This window comes from Crotalus tigris, unplaced genomic scaffold (assembly GCF_016545835.1).
Source record: "Crotalus tigris isolate CLP2741 ecotype Arizona unplaced genomic scaffold, ASM1654583v1 scf7180000017950.1190679, whole genome shotgun sequence".
Classification (NCBI taxonomy): Eukaryota; Metazoa; Chordata; class Lepidosauria; order Squamata; family Viperidae; genus Crotalus; species Crotalus tigris.
The window spans coordinates 538,870-558,452 of NW_024096740.1; the positions used below are offsets into that span (position 1 = coordinate 538,870).

At 46.0% G+C, this 19,583-nt stretch overlaps 1 protein-coding gene across 1 annotated transcript; it reads right to left on the reverse strand.

Annotated features, from left to right (window-relative positions):
- Positions 1 to 1,385: 1,385 nt before the first annotated feature.
- On the reverse strand, positions 1,386 to 19,314 carry LOC120308819 (zinc finger and SCAN domain-containing protein 2-like). The gene is made up of 4 exons (XM_039345339.1): positions 19,160 to 19,314; positions 8,426 to 9,313; positions 4,436 to 4,553; positions 1,386 to 3,371 (listed from the first exon to the last, which is right to left on the reverse strand). The coding sequence occupies exons 2-4, from the start codon at positions 9,215 to 9,217 to the stop codon at positions 2,509 to 2,511; spliced, it is 1,773 nt and encodes a 590-aa protein (XP_039201273.1). The 5' UTR covers positions 9,218 to 9,313; positions 19,160 to 19,314; the 3' UTR covers positions 1,386 to 2,508.
- Positions 19,315 to 19,583: the final 269 nt, after the last annotated feature.

The window sequence follows — 19,583 nt, forward strand, 5'->3', positions numbered from 1 at the left end:
TCAACTCCCAGAATTCCACAGCCAGCAATGCTGGCTGTGGAATTCTGGGAGTTGAAGTCCACATGCCTTAAAATTGTCAAGGTTGAGAAACACTGTCTTAAAGTGTCTTATTAGGAAATTATGAATTTTCAACAGGAACAACCGTCTCCAACCTCACCCTCTTTTCTCCCCTTCCAAGATCTGTAAGATGAGCACAACTCCACTCAATCCATCCTCAACACAGACCGACTCAATCTCTGCCACCAGAACAAGAAACAAACAGGAATCCAGGGTTAAGAGGTGGGATCTTGAACCCTCAGTCCTCCTGCAGGCCACCAGGATTTCCTAGCCAGAGTTCCCCAACCGTTCTGGGTTGGCGGCCTGGAGCAGGAGGGATGATTCTGTGCGTGTGAGGGATGAACGCACATGTGCGCACGAACACCTGTTGCTTGCGCGTGTGGGGCCGTGAGCACCTGTGACGCTCACAACGCTTGAGCAATTGGGGCTGCAAACTCCCACCACACTCGCAGTGACGCTCGTGCAAGTGGGGCTGCAAATGCCCGTGATGCTCGCATGAGTAGGGCCGCAAATGCCCGCGATATTGGCGGCAATACTTGCATGCGTGATACTATGAATGCCCGTGACACTTGCAGCGATGCTCCCTTGAATGGGGCCGCATACACGCTTCCCCGCACGCACCGGCCAGCCCCTCATGCAGCCCAGTGTCCAATAGGCCACAGCACGGTAGTGTTCTGTCCCAGCCTACGTGAGTCCTTGTTATGCTCACAAGGAGAAACCCCTCTTCCAACAAGCAGGCTGGAATCGCAGGAAAAAACCAATCCCCTTTTATTATTCACAGACCTGAGTCAATGTCCAAGGCAAACAAACACAGTCCACAGAAACTGGATCCTCAACACGAATGGTTGCCTTTGGCAACCAGCACCTCCCACACCTTCCCTTTTATTATGCAGCCAAGGCGTGGCTTCCTAATGCCTTCTCCTTTGCCTTTGGAGCCGCCCCATTGCCTTCCTCTGTCCTACTCTCTTTTCTTGCCGGCGTTTTCGTGCATCCTGGATATCTCCCAGCTGTGATTCATCACTGTCCAACTCAGACTCCCAACACAGCTGTGTCTCAGCCCGAGCGCGAGTAGAGGGGCCAGGTTCCTCGTCCGACAGTAAGTCTTGGAGCTCCTCAGAGGCTTCCTCTGACTCTAATGTCACTCCAGGCCCCTCCTCCTCCTCTGATTCCTCAGACTCAGCTGCCGGGTCCACTGGCTGGCGAGGAATCACAACAGGTAGTGGGCCATGGCCCACAGGCTGGGGACCCCTGTGCTAGACCACAGTACACAGGGCGCCCTAATTCCCTTCCCCCCTCCCCGACTTAAAATTAGGCTGCCGATACCAAAATCCAATTTAGAAAGACTTTATTAAATTCGGACGAAAGAGAGATCTGAAGAGAAATAAAGCAGGGTGCAGTAGAAAAGAACGATTAAATAAAAGTAGCTTCTACGATGCCTATATTGAATCACTATAAGCCAAGGTCCATTAACTTGCATCCGACAGCATGGATCTCCATGTGCGTTAAGCCAAAGACGAGAGAGAAAGGAAATAAAAAATGCCTGCGATTACTTTGAGGTAAAGGGGGGGGGGTGGAGAGGGTGGGAGGAGGAGGGCTGAAAAGAAGGGGGGAAACCCCACCAATCGGAACCTGGCAAGAATGTGCTGGTTGAGCCCTCCTGAAAGAGAAATGGCTCACTCATCCTCGCCAAAGCGAGAAACCAAAGGGGATAGACGGGCTCGCTCTGGTAGACCCTCGGCGTGACGATTCCAGCAGGCCTTCCTCTTGCGATACCAAATTCATGGCTGCCTTTGGGCCACAGACCTCTGCAACCACGTGTCTCCTGGACAGGGACCGTTTTCCTGATAGGGGACAGCGCTTTAGGATGGAATCCAACTCGATTCCATCCATCCCATGACCAGAAGTCTGCTCTCTTCAATGTCCATTCCTCACTCCCCCCCCCCAAAAAAATGCCAGGTGCCAAATCCACACCCTGCAGCGGCTCGGGAGGGGGAAATCAAAGCGAGCAGGAGCACCCAGCCAAAACTGGAGCCCACCAAAATGTTCACGTTGAACCGGTTACAGGGTACATGCAATCAAAACGTTGAGTAGTGCTGTTCATTAAATCAACTCACTTAAAATATGTTTTTTTTTAAAAAAAATAATAATCTAAGAGGTAAGGAAAAGGGGGGGGGAGCCACAAAGGCAATAGAGACAATCAGTCCTATTCACCTTCATACGATCTGGACTACCTCCCCAAAAATAAAAATAAAAAAAAATCACTGTTTTGTTCTGGCTGTCTGTTAAGCGATGCAGCCCTGGAATTCAGCAGAAAAGGTACGACGCCGTACCTTCTGGAAAAACAAAAACTAATATAGAGGCGAGAGAAGAGCTTTCCGCCTTCTCTTGCCAACGAGTCTTTTCATGCACGAGGAGTTTTGGTTTCTGAACGAAGCGCTTTCCCATCAGCACTCAGACCATCTGTCTCCGGGCGTGGATTTTTTCATGCTTGTGGAGGTTGGAACGATGGCCAAAGCATTTGCCGCAGACCATGCAACGGTAGGGAGTCTCCTTCGTGTGGGTCCTCTGGTGAGCAACGAAAGCCGATTTGTCCCGGAAACTTTTGGGACATTCGGGGCACTGATAGGGCTTTTCTCCCGTATGGATTTTCTCGTGCTGAACCAGCCCAGCGTTCTGAGAAAAACTTTTCCCGCACTCCGCGCAGTGGTACGGCCTCTCTCCGGTGTGGGATCTCCTGTGCTTCCGAAGAGAAGACGCGTCGCCAAAGCTCTTCCCACATTCCACGCAGACGTAGGGCTTTTCTCCCGTGTGGATCCTCTCGTGGACAATGACGTTAGCCCGATGCCGGAAGCTCTTCCCACAAACCGAGCAGGGGTAGGGCTTCTCTTCTGTGTGGATCCTCATGTGTACGTGGTATGCGGAGGTGTTGCGGAAGCTCTTCCCACAGACGGGGCACTCGTGCGGTTTCTCTCCTGTGTGGATACGCTGGTGCCGGATCACATCGAACTTGTGGGCGAAACTCTGCCCGCAGTCTACGCAGTGATACGGCTTCTCTCCCGTATGTGTCCTCTGATGAGCCAAGAGCCCACTTTTCTTGCTAAAGCTTTGTTCGCAGTCCGGACAAGGGAAAGCCTTCTTTGGCACGTGGCTTTTTTCGTGGGCGGTCAGTTGCGAACGCTGGCTGAAGCTCTGCCCGCATTTGGAGCAAATGAAGGGTTTTTCTCCTGTGTGGATGCTCTGGTGGGCCACCAGCACGTCTATCCCCGAAAAGCTCTCTCCGCAGTCCCAACAGGTGTACGGGTTCTCCACCGAAGCTGGAAAAGAAACAGATTTGCCTGCTAAATTACCTTCGCCGGTTTGGGACTGATCTATGGACGCACCTTTTGTAGGATCCAATCTGAGCCGGTCACTGGGACCAGAGGTTTGTTCTTCTCAGGTTTTCAGCCTTGTGCTGGAGCCCACTTCTCGGTCTCCAAGATACATCCTGGAGATTGACAATTTCCCTGAGGATGGGCTCCAGCCCAAGTCTGGAAGCTTGGAAGGACAAACCTCAGGTCCCACTGACTGACTCTGATTGGATTCTGTACCATTATCCTGGGACACGTATATTTGCCTTCACACAGCTTATGGTTCAGGATCCGGGGATGCGTTCGGCACTGCTCTGTCGGACAGCATCCAAGGTGCTGCAACTCGCCTAGAACTGGAGGGGGGAGGTATTCTTTACTTGCCCCAAAGGCTGAAATAAGGAGAGGTGCTTTATAACGTGGCTTTTGTCTCTGCCAGGGAAGCAGGAGGCTTCCAAGGAAAGGCCCAAACTGGAGTCAAACCACTGGTAGTGCCAATCCAAAGCTTTTTGTAAACTTGGCAATGCCACGATTGTCTCAAGAGTGTAGGGGCAGCTCTGGAAAATCTACCCAGCTCAATACTGGCCTCTTTATCAAAACTGAATGATTAAGTGGCAGCTTAAACAGAGGGATGGCATCGAAGCTATTTTAAATGGAAATTGAGTTTCGTGATCTTGGAGCAGGGAAATCAACATTCTGGAGGTCAGGAGGGGAATAACAAAAGCAAGTGGAACAGCGATGTCACAACATCACTGGAACCCCTAGGACAGGGGTAGACCACCTGGGCCCTTTTATGACTCATGGACTTCAACTCCCAGAATCCCGGAGCCAGTATGGCTCAGCTTGGAAACTTCTCTCTTTCCCCTCAGCATGGCTGGCTCAGGAATTATGGGAGTTGAAGTCCACCAGTCATAAAAGAGCCCAGGTTGCCTACCCCTGGGCTAGGAAGTGTGGGGAAGAATTCTGCTTTTTTATGCCAGTTTTGTTTACCTTTTACCTTGTTGTTTTGGGTTGAAAGGCTGGGAAATCCTTACCCAGTAAAGGGACATCCTCTTCTTTGTTCTCCCTGAACATCGGCCATTCGCTTGACTCCATCGGTGTCCCCACAGACCCATGGAAATCCACAGTTGCCTCTTTGAAGGGCCACAGACCCTGAAAAAGCAGTCAGACCCAATGTCAACACCAGCAGAAGGAAGGAGTGAGAAGTTAAGGAGGATCTGGCCTCTCTTGCCAGCCTAACTCTACGCCTAATCCTCAAATACATCCTTAATTGGGAAAATACGGTCTGTCTACATCAGGGGTCTTCAAACGTGGCCCTCTTTATGACTTGTAGACTTCAACTCCCAGAATTCCTCAACCTGGCTGAGGAATTCTGGGAGTTGAAGTCCACAAGTCATAAGAGGGCCACATCTGAAGACCCCTGGTCTACATATAAGTAGTCCTCGACTTATAGCCACAATTGGGACCGGAATTTCAGTTGTAAGTTGAGTCATCACGTGACTGGATCCAATTTTACAACCATTTTTACGACAATCGTTATGTTGAGTCACTGCAATCATAACCCAAGTCATGCAGTCGTTGTGGGCGAATCGATGGCTTAAGCCGTGGCAGGTTTCGCTGTTAGGTCGCATAAACGTCGCAAATCATGATCAAGTGTCCATGGATGCTGCAACCTGTCACAAATGCGAATTGATTGCCAAATACCCAAATTGTGATCATATGGCAGTGCAGAAAGGATGGTTGTAAACTCCAATTTAGGCTGTGACTAACTTTTTTGAAGGATGCTGTTAATTCAAGCCATTGTTAGTTGAGGGCTACTTATCCAGTGGACACCTGCGTATGCTGGACCCTTTGATTATTATACTGCCTGGTATATACGGTAGTATCTGTATAAGCCATGGGATAGGCAACCTTGGCTCTTTTATGACTCGTGGACTTCAACTCCCAGAATTCCTGAGCCAGTCATGTTGAGGGGAAAGGGAGAGGTTTCCAAGCTGAGCCATGCTGGCTCAGGGATTCTGGGAGTTGAAATCCACGAGACATAAAAGAGCCAAGGTTGCCTACCCCTGGCCTATACCATCTCAGACAATGACTGTCTGGTCCAGGGGTAGGCAACCTTGGCTCTTTTATGACTCGTGGACTTCAACTCCCAGAATTCCTGAGCCAGCATGGCTCAGCTTGGAAACCTCTCCCTTTCCCCTCAGCATGGCTGGCTCAGGAATTCTGGGAGCTGAAGTCCACGAGTCATAAAAGAGCCGAGGTGACCTACCCTTGGCCTAGGCAATCCTTGATTTACAACCACTTGTTTAGTGACCATTCAAAGTTACAACGGCACTGAAAAAAGTAACTTGTGGCCCCTTTTCACACTTACGACAGTGGTCACGCGATCAAAATTCAGGTGTTTGGCCACCGACTCATATTTACGACAACTGCAGTATTCCAGGGTCGTGTGATCACCTACTGTGACCTCCTGACAAGCAAAGTCGATGGGGAAGCCAGATTCACTTAACAACCGGGTCACTAACTTAACCACTGCAACGATTCGCTTAATAACTGTGGTAGGAAAGGTCGCAAAATGGGACAAAACTCACTTAACGAATGTCTCAATTAGCAAAAAAGAAATTTTGGGCTCAAATTTTAAGTGGTTTTAAGCCCAGGGCTGCCCGTACTGCTGATTCTTCTCAAGGATGGGACGAGAAAGCAAAACGGAAAATCAGCCCAGATGACTCGGAAAATCAGCCCAGATGACTCGCATCATCTTATCTCTACATCCCTCCTGATGTGCTGAGACGGCAACTCCCCAGAACTCCCATCTGGCAAAGCTTCTAGGAAGTTGGTGGCCACTCTCTGGCCTGTCAAAAGTGTTTTTTCTCTAGCCAGAAAGGATCCTTTGAACTCTATTGGAAAAAGCAGGGACTCTACCGCCTTCTCAGGCTTGGGGGGGTGATTTCAATGGGCGCAGCCCCTCTTAAAACTGAGATAACTGAGGCTTCCCTCCCCCAGGCATACAGGTAGTCCTCAATCTGCGGTCACACCATTTCTGTTGCTAAGGGAGACAGTTCTGTGAGTGTTGCCCCACTTTACGACTTTTCTTGCCACAGGTGTGAAGTGAATCACTGCAGTTGTGGAATGAGTAACACGGTTGTTAAGTGAATCTGGCTCCCCCATGGACTTTGCCTGTCAGAAGGTTGCGATATAGGAGCTCACACGACCCTGGGATACTGGAACCGTCATAAATGTGAGTCACTGGCCATACGCCTGAATTTCGATCACGTGACCCCGGGGATGCTACAATGATTCTAAGTGTGAAAGGCAGTCATAAGTCACTTTGTTCAGCGCTGTTGTAATTTTGAATGGTCACTAAATGAACTGTTGTTAAGTCACCGGTACTTCCAAAAGCAAACATGCAAAAAAAAAAAAAAAAAACCCAAAAAAAAAAACAAACCCAACAACACTAAGAATATTGCAAAGGCAGGTTACTTTTAATGAACACTGGAGGTTTTTAAGAAGAGACTGGACAGCCATTTGTCCGAAATGGTATAGGGTTTCCTGCCTGAGCAGGGGGTTGGACTAGATGACCTCCAAGGTCCCTTCCAACTTTACTATTTTTTATTATTATTATTATTAATTTTTGATCCAAATCTCTCATCTGCTCGTTTCCACAAAGCTTTCCAAAACAAAGACAGCAGAACCAGCCTGTTATTTTTCTATGCCTGCTCTTTCCCGGATTTAAATCTGCTGTTTGAAACGTTCAACGCTTGTTCCTCCTGATTTGTTTGAAGGAAGCCCTCAAAAGCTGCTACTCGTGGTATCTTTCCTAGCTCACAGTTAATCTTCCGTTCCTGTAATTCCAAACAAATTCCAAACATTCTGGAGAGACCAGGCCTTCCTGACTTGAAGGGGAACAAACATTTGCAGCCTCCGTGCCCGTCTGGAATTTGAAAGCGTTGTACAAAATGGCTGCCGAGGTAAGGTCTTTCCTAGTCTCAAAATGGCAGCCAAAATGCCCAGAAAGTTTAATAGCTATTGAGAAAAATGACTTGTTTCCAATCTCTCTCTCTCTTTTTTTTTTTTTAAAAAAATGCCTGCAAATTTCAAAAGTGAACGTGAAAATAGCTTGGAAGAAGGTATGGGGCAACCTTTATAAAAACATTTAACTTTGTCCAGAGGAAGAGGGTGAGGAATAAATTCAAAATTGGCCCACCCTGACTCTCTTAGATGTAAGAGGAAGAGAGAAGCTGTTAGGTTTTCAAGATTTTGTTATGATATGTAGACTAGACCAGAGGTAGGCAACCTTGGCTCTTTTATGACTCCTGGACTTCAACTCCCAGAATTCCTGAGCCAGCATGGCTCACTTTAGAAACCTCTCCCTTTCCCCTCAGCATGGCTGGCTCAGGAATTCTGGGAGTTGAAGTCCACGAGTCATAAAAGAGCTAAGGTTGCCTACCCCTGCTCTAGAGCATCCAGTGTTTTTCAAACATGGCAACTTTAAGAAGAGTGGACTTCAACTCCCAGAATTCCTGAGCCAGCCGTGCTGAGGGGAAAGGGAGAGGTTTCCAAGCTGAGCCAGGTTGGCTCAGGAATTCTGGGAGTTGAAGTCCACCAGTCATAAAAGAGCCAAGGTTGCCTAGCCCTGGACTAGATGACCTACAACAGGGGTCTTCTTGGCTCTTTTATGACTCATGGACTTCAACTCCCAGAATTCCTGAGCCAGCATGGCTCACCTTGGAAACCGCTCCCTTTCCCCTCAGCATGCTGACTCAGGAATTCTGGGAGTTGAAGTCCACGAGTCATAAAAGAGCCAAGGTTGCCTACCCCTGGACTAGACCAGTGTTTCTCAACCTTGGCAACGTGAAGATGTGTGGACTTCAAGTCCCAGAATTCCACACAGCTTCATACCTTGCCAAGGTCCAAAACGCTGCTTTCACCTGCTGCTTCTCTCCAGCTAAATTTTGGGAGCCGTTCTTGACACCCCTTGTGAAGGCTCAGTTTCACCGCTGACCCTGACCAACCTGTCTCCTCACCTGCCGTTCCCGCCGCTCTGTCCCTTGCTGACGCCCCAGGAACTCCTCCGCCAGGCTAACGGCTTGAAAGCAAGTCTCCGGATGCCTGGCTCGGACCCAATTCTGCATTTCTTCGGGCAAGATGGACAGGAACTGCTCCAGGATCACCAGCTCCAGGATCTGGCTCTTGGAACGCCGCTCCGGTTGCAGCCAGCGATGGCAGAGCTTCCAGAGCATGCCGCAGACCTCGCGGGGCCCCTCGGCATCCTGGTAGCAGAACTGACGGAAACACTGGCGCTCAATGTCCAGGCTGGCGCCGGTCACCTCCAGGCCTTCCTCTCCCACTTCTATGAACTCAGTTTTGTCTTTCGCAGAGGCGCTGTTGACCAACTGATGGGTTCCTTCGCCAAGGTGCAAGAGGGGCTGGGTCACCCTGTTCCGCCGGCGACGCGGCCCGAGGTCGGAGCTTTCCTCCAGGGAAGAGAGCTCGGCCTCCGAATGGCCACTTCCTTCTGCCCTCAGCAGCTGCTCATTCCCCGGCTCGGAAGTTGGGGACTGTTTGCCCATGATAAATTTCTCTTCTTCCACTTCCAAGCGACAGTCTTCCGGGTCGGCCTCTGGCTCCCGCTTAATGGCTTCCGCCGTTACGCTTTCCAGGGATTCCTTGGCCCTCTCCGAGGGGATCCTCACAGGCCTTTCCGCCACCTCCTTCTCGGGTTCTGCTTCTTCCTGCATCTCAATCTTCACCCCGTCCTCCAGATCGGCGTCCAGCTGGAGGTCCAAGCTGGCTGGGTTTCTGTGTTCTCCTGCCATTCTCGCGTCCTAATAGCAAGGTTGGGATCGTCCGAGGGAACACCTCCTTTCTCGGTGATGCCAGTTAAAGTGGAAGGAACAAGGAAGCGTTTCGGCCTGGAAGAAAATTAAAAAGACAATTCAAGAGAATGCCATGAATCAGATTTGGAGCCAGTCGTGGTGTCAGACCTGCCTCAGCTTGAACCTCTAAGTAAAAACGATCCATGACTCTATTTGTGGGTAAAGGTATGTTTATTACAAGTCAAGTGGATTATAGTTATGCAAAGCCAGAATTGAAAATTGTGCCAAAATTTGGTCGCCACGATGTAAAAAAGATGTTTAGACTCTAGAAAGAGTACAGAGAAGAACAACAAAGATGATCAGGGGACTGGAGGCTAAAACATATTAGGAACAGTTGCTGGAATTGGGTATGTCTAGTTCAATGAGGAGAAGGACGAGGGGGGACATGATAGCAGTATTCCAATATCTCAGGGGCTGCCACAAAGAAGAGGGAGTCAAGCTATTCTCCAGAGCGCCTGAAGGCAGGACAAGAAGCAACGGATGGAAACTAATCAAAGAGAGAAGCAACCTGGAACTAAGGAGAAATTTCCTGACAGTGAGAACAATTAATCAGTGGGACAACCTCCCTCCAGAAGCTGTGAATGCTGCAACACTGGAAGTTTTTAAGAAGAAATTGGACCACCATTTGTCTGAAATGGTATAGGGCAGGAGTAGGCCACCTTGGCTCTTTTATGACTCGTGGACTTCAACTCCCAGAATTCCTGAGCCAGCATGGCTCAGCTTGGAAACCTCTCCCTTTCCCCTCAGCATGCCTGGCTGAGGAATTCTGGGAGTTGAAGTCCACGAGTCATAAACGGGCCAAGTTTGAAGACCCTTGAGCTAGAGTGATGGAAAGCCCAAAGATGCTTTCTCAAGAGGCAACTGGACTTTTTTGTGTTTTTCCTTGAAAACGTTTCGCTTCTCACTCAAGAAGCTTCTTCTGTTCAGTTCAGAACTGAAGAAGCTTCTTGGGTGAGAAGCGAAACATCTTCAAGGAAAAAAAAAGTCCACTTACGTCTTGAAAAAACACCTTTGGATTTAACACTAATTAGTGATTGGGTTGATTTAACAAATGTAGAAATACTCCATTTGGAGGGTTGGGATTTACTTTTTGGATGGCATGCCTAGCTAATTTTTAATAAAAAAGTGGATCGGGTTTTTAAATCTCATATTATAAGGATTTCTTTACTTCGGGTTTGGAGGAAATATTATAAAAGTGAGTTTAAAATACCATTATGGGCCATACCTTGGCATGCGATAGAGGGGATAAGAAGAGGAGTTAAAATGGATAGTGTTTCTTATGCGCAGTTACTCAGGTGGGATGGTAAAAATTGGCAGTTAAAATCTTTGGAAGATTTAGCACATGAAAATATTATATATTCATGGTTTCAGTATAGACAAATAGCTGATAGATGGAAGATAGATCGTAATGTGGGTCTGCTCAGAGAAGATGAAAATCTCTTTAAACAAGTAAAAGATCAAAGGCGAACTCACATTAAGAGAATTTATGGGGTGCTAGTAGAACTGGACTCAGAACCAGAACTAATTAAAGAATGTATGATTAAATGGGCACAAAATTTTGGTGAAACAGTTCTACTAGATACCTGGGAAACCATCTGGGTGAGGAATGTTAAATTTACACAAGCCCAGAACTTAAGGGAGAATTTTTACAAAATGTTTTATAGATGGCACCTTGATCCACAAAAAATGTCTTGTATGTATCCTGACTTACAGCCTAAATGTGGGAGATGTGGTTGTTTGGATGCTACTTATTATCATATTTGGTGGTCGTGTAAAAATATAAAAGTCTTTTGGATTAAGATATGGTGGAATATTCAAAGAATTTTTAGAAAGAGGGTAAAATTTACCCACAATTGTTTTTGTTAGGTATTGTTACTGATTGTGATGCTAAGGAAGTTATATTGATGTTAAATTTGATTACGGCCGCTAGGCTGTTAGTAGGGCAATATTGGAAGAAGGAATCTTTGCCTACCTTGCAAGAGTGGTTTTTAAAAGTTTCTTATTTGGCGGAAATGGCAAAGATTTCGGCTTTCTTAAAGGAGCAATCGCAAGAGAAATTCTTTGCGGTATGGGAAAAATGGATAAATTTTATACAATATAAATTGGATATAAAAAATATCATTTAGTTTTTTAATAACTTGTATATAAACTTTAATATTTTATAGATTGTACTTTTTTATATCTCTTTTCTTCTTTCTCTTTTCTTTTTTATTATCTCTTTTTCTTTCAAGTACTTTTTCTTTTTAATACGTATGCTTTTTTTACATATATTTTATTGTTAATTATTTTATAAATTGTTTATGTAAGGTATTTAGATATATTTATGATTTATACTTTTTCAATTTTTTTAAGATTCTTAAAAATTTTAATTAAGCCTATATTCAGCTCTGGGAAGGTCGGGGGGGGATGGAGAGGGAGGGTTGGGGTGGGTGGGTTAGGGTTGTTTTTTTTTGCTTTTTGTAAAAATATCTAAACATTTTCAATAAAAAAGAAAAGAAAAGAAAAAACACCTTTGGGGAACACCGTGGCCTGGATGACTAAAAATCTCCACAGACATTTAGAGGGATGGAAGATCTTGATGTAACAGTAATACCATATTTTAGCCAAACAAATGCACAAAAGATGGCTTAATGTTCAATATATTTCTACTATTGGATTGTCATAAAGTAGCCTAGAGAAGAGACAATTAAAACTGGAGTAATCTTTCAGAATGTGCAACTCAGAGGTTTTGACTGCACTGATCTAATAATAGTAGTAGTAAAGTTGGAAGAGACCTTGGAGGTCATCTAGTCCAACCCCCTGCTCGGGCAGGAAACCCTACACCATTTCGGACAAATGGCTGTCCAGTCTCTTCTTAAAAACGAGGTCTCCCAATTTGACTCCTGCTGGTATCATCCCAATAATCCTAATATTTATACCCAAGTACAAAGTTATGCAACCTGAGGCCAGGTACAGCGATATCCCTTTATTACTCAAAGTTTTTATTAATTAGGCTGATAAACAGAGACAGACTTTGAGGAAATTCTGCTGGGATTACTTTTCTGATATGTTTGTACATATCTGTCTTTGCCTACCCCCTCCTTCCAGACAGACTGTAATTCCTTTTTAAATGGCTGGCTCAGGAATTCTGGGAGTTGAAGTCCATGAGTCACAAAAGAGCCAAGGTTGTCTACCCCTGGGATAGAAGCCCATAGAAGAGGTAAGGAAATTCCAAAAGCAAGGAGGACACCAGGGAAATCATTGATACTCATCAAGAGAATATCTAGCAAACGGAGAGATCAGTGTGTGGCTGAGCAAGAACACAGAGAGAGGGAGGGGTGCCCTGCAAAGCTTGGCAGTTGTGCGGCAAGAAGACTGGCTGGGCGGGCCGGTGGAGAAATCAGTGGCAGATTACTGAGAAATGGGGATGTGAGATGTGGAGGTCCGATCCATACTTTTATGCACCTGCAAACGGCAGACAGGTTTAACAGATCTTTAGGAAGGGAAGTTTTGAGAAAAAGAGAAACTGGAATTTCCAGAAGGCCGAGTTAACCCACCAAAACTGGCAAAGGGAAAGGAGGGAGGGAGGGAGGGAGAGAGAGAGGGAGAGAAACAAAAGGGGGATTGATCAGAGAAGGAAGACCCAGCATCGAACATGAACAGGCGGCTGTCATCCATGGATCAAATTACCTGACTGCCTACCAGGTATCACTATTGGGGTGGGTGGGTGGAGAAACAAAATGTGTAAAAGAAAACATTATTAATCAGAGTCTGGAGTCACCACATAGTCTGACTCACTGCAACGGGTGGGAAATCCAGTGCAATTTACCTCAAGAGGCGGCTGTCCGACCTTAAAAACCTCCAGAGATGGAAGGATTCACAATCTCTACAGAGGAGACCGTTCCAATGTTGCACAGACTCGCCCAAAGGTTTGTCCTTCTATATTATTGTTGTTATTATTATTATTAATAATAACAGTAATAATAAAGTTGGAAGGGACCTTGGAGGTCATTTAGTCCAACCCCCTGCTCAGGCAGGAAACCCTATACCATTTCGGACAAATGGCTGACCAGTCTCTTAAAAACTTCCAATGTTGGAGCATTCACTGCTTCTGGAGGCAGGTTGTTCCACTGGTTAATTGTTCTCACTGTCAGGAAGTTTCTCCTTAGTTCTAGGTTGCTTCTCTCCTTGCTTAGTTTCCACCTGTTGCTTCTTGTCCTGCCTTCAGGCGCTTTGGAGAATAGCTTGACTCCCTCTTCTTTGGGGCAGCCCCTGAGATATTGGAACACTGCTATCCTGTCACCCCTCATCCTTCTCTTCATTAAACTAGACATACCCAATTCCAGCAGCCGTTCCTTATATGCTTTAGCCTCCAGTCCCCTGATCATCCTTGTTGTTTTAAATCAAATGTACATAGCTGCAACTTACTTCTGCTATTTCAATTCTATAGGTAGCCCTGGACTTACGATGGGTTGCTTAGAAACCATTCAAAATTCCAAAAAAAGCTTGCTTTCGACCCCGATTTGAAGTTCCAACATCCGCCTTTCCTAACCCCACAGTCGTGTGATAGCATTTTGGGCACATTTAAGGCCATTTGCAGGCGTTCTGGGGTTACGTGACCACAATTTACGTTTTGGCTGGAAACTGACTTTGACTTACAGTTACTGTCAAAAATTGTCCCAAAGCGAACATTGGGTCCATTTAATGACCACGGGGTTTTCTTTACGATGGTGGAGTTCCCTTAATGACTACTGAAAAGTAGGTCATGAAGTTGGGCTTCGTCGTGACTTAGGACCCATATTAAAATTGAGGACTACCTGCCTTGGAAAACTGTTCTTAACCATCTCCCTTATACTGTAGCTTTCCTTTGTATACCCGATCACATCACATTTTTTCTTTTCTCCAGACAAAACCCCTCATCTTTCTCACAAGGCATGTTCTTAACCAAAGAAAATTATCGATCTATTCACCAAATGAAGTTATATGCTAAATTTAGGAGCCGGCCTCATTTTCAGCCATTCAACATCTTCCTTTATCGATCCTTTATTGCAGAATTGATTTTTCTCTCTCTGTGGGAAGGGAATAATATAGGCCATGTTGCCTGCAACAAAAACTAAGGATTTTCCAAAGTCATATCTTGTACCCAATCATTAAAAAAAAAAAGGAAAAATGGGTTAGATTACCTCCAGAGACTCTTTTGCTAAAAACAATTCCGATTTGAGGGTCAGAAAATTATTCCAAATCATAACGATATTAACTTTTCAGGTTACAAAGCAGGAAAGGGAAAAACAAAGCAAAGCAGGTCTGTATTAATACCCCTGCTGAAGCAGCAGCTTCTTGAACTGCTTCATCAAGAGTTACTTCATCAAGGACTATTCAGCTTGTATTCCTAAAACTGTTTCTTTCAGCATGTACACACTAAGAACCAATAGCCAATTTTATGTTATTGTTCCTCTTTCCGTTTTCTATCTTTCCTCTTAAATGTTAATCCTTAAAAAGCTTACTTTTAAGATCAAAGATTAAGTTTAAGCCTTTCTGTTGATCGTGCTGATTTTTATGAACCAATCCAGGAGCCAGTGTTTGCTAAAGAATTAAAAACATTGCTTTGAGCAACGTTTTTTTTTTTAACCAGGATAATTAGGGTGCCACCCTTTTAATTCATACCATTACAACTATCTCTCCGAAATAGTTACGCTGAATGGAATTCTGTTCAATATATCTGGAAGGATATATTGGACAAGAATATTGCTTGGCTTCCATTTCACTCTAAAATTATGCATTTAAATTCAGAATAATCTTCCTGATTAGACCACATTATGGAAAAGCTATCATTCAAAATAGAATGCAATACACGTGTATCCTATTTTGTTTTTCGTAATATGCAAGAAAATCTTTAACAAGATTTGGAAATTATGTCTGTGGGACCTGGTCTTTGGGTGTCACGTAAATTTCGTTGTATGTGTATACTGTGTATAAACATACAATGACAATAAAGTTTATTTATTTATTTTTAAATGAAAAAGTTCCAATTGGCTCTGTTCGGTAATCTGAAACTTAATAAATGTAGAATTTTATTTATCTCCGGCACAAGGTATTATCTTATATTGCTGTTTATCTTTTAGATTGTTCACTCTCAGGTGTAATATATGCAAATTGGATTCATGGGTTGCAGAGTTTGTGTTCACTGGAGTGGCAATTAAGCTCTGAAAATATCCCAGAGTGATGGACTGAACAAGCTTCTTGGATGAAAAAACGGAACGTTTTCAGAGAAAAAACAACAAGGAAGTCCAGTTACCTTTTGGACATCCCACAGTGGTATAGAAATGCTTATATAAGGTGGTGATCAAGCTTTTTAGACATGCATTCTTATTTGTTATGTTAGATTTATAAACCATGGATTTTGACATTAGACAGAATAGATTTTTCCCTTCTTTTGCTTCTGGATTTTTCCACACCACGCCAAAATTATCAGATCTATAGAGAACATCAGTAAGTTTTACTCATATAAAAAGATGCTGCTAAAAGGATGAAGGCTTTCTTTTTAAAATGGGATCCAAATTAACTTCTGCATTTTGCCCTTTCTGTGGTGTATCTTCCTTTCCATGAAATAAAACCCGGGTGCCTTCTTGCTTACAGCTTAGAAGGGTGCTAAAAAGATTGTCTTTTTAACCGGGCCTTCTGCTGCTGGCTTTTAATGACAGATTTTTATTAACATGTTTGTAAATTGCCTAGACAAGCCAGTAGGATTATGTGTTAAAATCAGCTAAAGCTGTGTGAGATAATTAAAATTCACTGCAGGATATTATTTTTAAAAACCTTATAAAATCCACTGTAGGGCAGTATCTTTTTTAAAAGGAAAATCAAAATGGCACAATCTGAAATCTCCAGGACATTTTCAGAGGAACTGGACTGCATAAAGCCAGGATTAAAAAGCAGCAAATACAGGCACCATTTTTTTTAAAGAAAAAGATTCCTGGTTCTGCTATTACTTTAATTTTGACAGTGACAGGAACAATGCTTACTCATATAATACAAAATTATTCAGAAAATTAAGTTACTTCATATTCTGACAGCCGGACATTTTAGTTTAGGAAAATATAGTAATAGGATTGAGTGAAAGCTTTTCATCAGGTAGAGAGAAAAAAATTTCTTCTAATTCAGGATTTAAAAAATGAATTTAAAAAAATCAATTCAGGACAGATCAGAGATAGCATCTATGGAACAAAGAAAATACATACGATTCCTCCCCAAGTTTTAATTATTTTTCTCTCTCGGATGGATTTTAAAACGGTTAATATTCTGTTTCCAAATGGTTTGTTTTACTTGAAGCACTGATCTGGATTAGGAGCATTTTTAAACTGCTATCTATGAAAATATTGCTTTTATTTTCTAAGAATGACTTTACACTAGCTGTAACCCATCTCAATTAATCTGGAACGGGGAAATAAACACATTTAAAACAAAACAAAAAATGTTGGCTCTTCGTATAATGCAGGGGTCTTCAAACTTGGCCCTTTTATGACTCGTGGACTTCAACTCCCACAATTCCTCAGCCAGGCAACGCTGGCTGAGGAATTCTGGGAGTTGAACTCCACAAGTCATAAAAGGGCCAAATTTGAAGACCCCCACCAAGTTTGAAGACCCCTGATATAATGTATCTGTAAAGCAAAAATATCTGGTTTGTGACCTCATTTGTCAACTTCTCAAAAGCCTCTGTCTGGGCTGCTGCCAGAAAAAAAATGCTCTTACAACAATCAGAGAACTTTAAGGATCTCCCTTTCTCTTATGCTTTTTTGATGGCAATGCCTGCTATTATACTTACTCCAAAACATAGAAAGGCACACATACAATATTCTACAGCTCTTTCTCCTATTACAGGCAGTCCTCTACTTACGACCACAACTGAGCCCAAAATTTAGCTCGCTAAGTGAGACATCTGTTAAGTGAGCCTTGCCCCATTTTTACAACCTTTGTCAAGAGTTGTTAAGCGAATCATCACTGCCGTGGTTAAATCAGTCACACGGTTGTTAAGTGAATCCGGCTTCCCCGTTGACTTGGCTGGTCAGAAGTTCGCAAAAGGGGATCACGTGAGCCAGGGATGCCCCCAAACCGTCAGAACTACGAGTCAGCTGCCAAGCATCCTGAATTTTGATCACGCGACCACGGGGATGCTTATGAGGGTAGTTAAAGCTGGGTGGGTCACAAGTCACTTCTTTCAGTGCTGCTGTAACTTCGAATGGCCACTAAGCGAACTGTCACTAAGCGAGGTCTACCTGTAATTCCGCTGACCCTCAGCATCGCTGGACTTTCTAAAGCAGGGGTCTTCAAACGTGGCCCTTTTATGACTTGCGGACTTTGACTTCCAGAATTCCTCAGCCAGCGTTGCTGGCTGAGGAATTCTGGGAGTCGAAGTCCGCAAGTCATAAAAGGGCCACGTTTGAAGACTGCTCTAAAGCAAGAGGTGAATAACCTAGAGCAGGGCTTTTCAACCAGTGGTACGGGTACCACCTGTGATCCATTGGCACCTGGCAGGTGGTATGCGACCATCCTAGAAAAGTGGTAGCTGGGGAGGGGAATGAGCTGAACCAGTGGCAGCACCGCACAAGCCTGAGCGAGAGATGGCTGGAGCTGCAGGGCTGTCAGGGCTCAGCGGAAGCGCCAGGATCAGTGCCGCTTTCCAGCTGATCGGCGCTTCTTCGGGGCTGAGGGCTCAGTGGAAGCGCCAGGATCAGTGCCAGGCTCCAGCTGGAGCTTGGCACTGATCCTGGTGCTTCTGCTGAGCCCTGAAGAAGCTCCAATCAGCTGGAAAGCAGCACTGATCCTGGCGCCTCTGCTGAGCCCAGAAGCAGCGCCGATCAGCTGGAATGTTGCAGCATCTCCAGGGTCTTGTGATTTACATTCAGATGCTTGGCAACTGATTCATATTTATGACGGTCACAGTGTCCCAGGGTCATGTGAAGTGACCAAAACCTGCTGCAACCACCCAGCAGACGGGGGGGGGGAATAAAAACCAAACACCCCCTCACCCCACTGCCAATCCTCAACAGAAATGCTCACAACAATGAAAACCTCGAACAGGAGGAAGAGTGCCGCCAGGTGGGCAGGCAGGTGTCTTGCTCGGCTATGGCTTGGGGGGCACTTTTTTCAGTGCCATTGTAACTTCAAATAGTCACTAAGTGAAATGTTGTAAGTCGAGGACTACCTGTACTTTATCAGTTTTTTCCTTTTGGGGGGGGGTCATCAAGTTGTTGACACCTTGCTCGGGCCAGGCGACTAGTGGTACTCGGATATTGCCATATCCTAAAAGTGGTACAATGGGTGGAAAGGTTGAAAAGCCCTGACCCAGAGCCCCCCCCTCCCATGGTCCTGGCACTACAAACCCCAGCATCCCCAGCCAACATGGTCTGCAGCCAGTGGATTGGCTGCAAACCCAGCGAGCTGCCTCCCAACCTCTCTGGGGGGAGGAGGAAGAGGGAACGCCTTGGGACCGTTATAGCTGGGAAGGGAAAAGCAGGGACGTGGCTGTGGCTTTCTTGGCAAGCTGCTCCGAGCCCCCCAGCATCCTCAGCCCCGGGTTTGGGAGTGGGGGTCTGCAAGGGCCTCAGCTTGCAAGGACCGCCTGGGGAAGGGGGGGGCTGGATTCGTGGCGATCGGAGACCCCCCCCGGCGCTTGGGGCTCCAGCCAAGCGCTTCCCCTCCAGCAAGGCTGCAAGAGGCGAAGTGGCAGGGAGTAACCAAGGCCCCCTTCTGGCTCCGGCCCCTTCCCACGTGGGGACGAGGCCGAGGAGGCTGCCGTGCTGGGGGGCTACCCCAGATCCCCCCCCTCCTCCTCCTCCCGGCGGCTTTCAACGGGGAGGCCTGCTCCGCGCTCGCCCTGCCTTGCCAGAGGCCTCCGGGACTCACCGGCTTCTTCCGCCCGCAAGAGCCGCAAAATCCCGCCTCGGAGGGAAGGGAGCGCCCGCTTCACGCGCCTGGCAGCCGGGGAGGGAGGGGGGTGAGCAAGAGACGACAGACGCCCCAGAGCGGAGGGTGCCGGGGGGGGGAGGGAGGAAAAGAACGCAAGGGTCCTTCGTCACATCCGGTCTGGACCGCTTCGCTGCTGCTTTTGTTTTTCTTTTTTCTTTTTCCCTCTGGCGAGGCGCTCTAGGACCCCGAAGATTCTCGGTGATAGGAACAACCGGCGGTGGGAGAGACTTTCTAGCCGCCGGCTATCGGTATAGTTAAAGAAAGGCCGGATGATGCCTCCGGGCTCGGCTCCGGAGAGGCGGAGGGCTAGAGCGGTCTTTTCCATGCTCCGGAGAAAGTTAACCCTTCCCTTGCCAGTTAG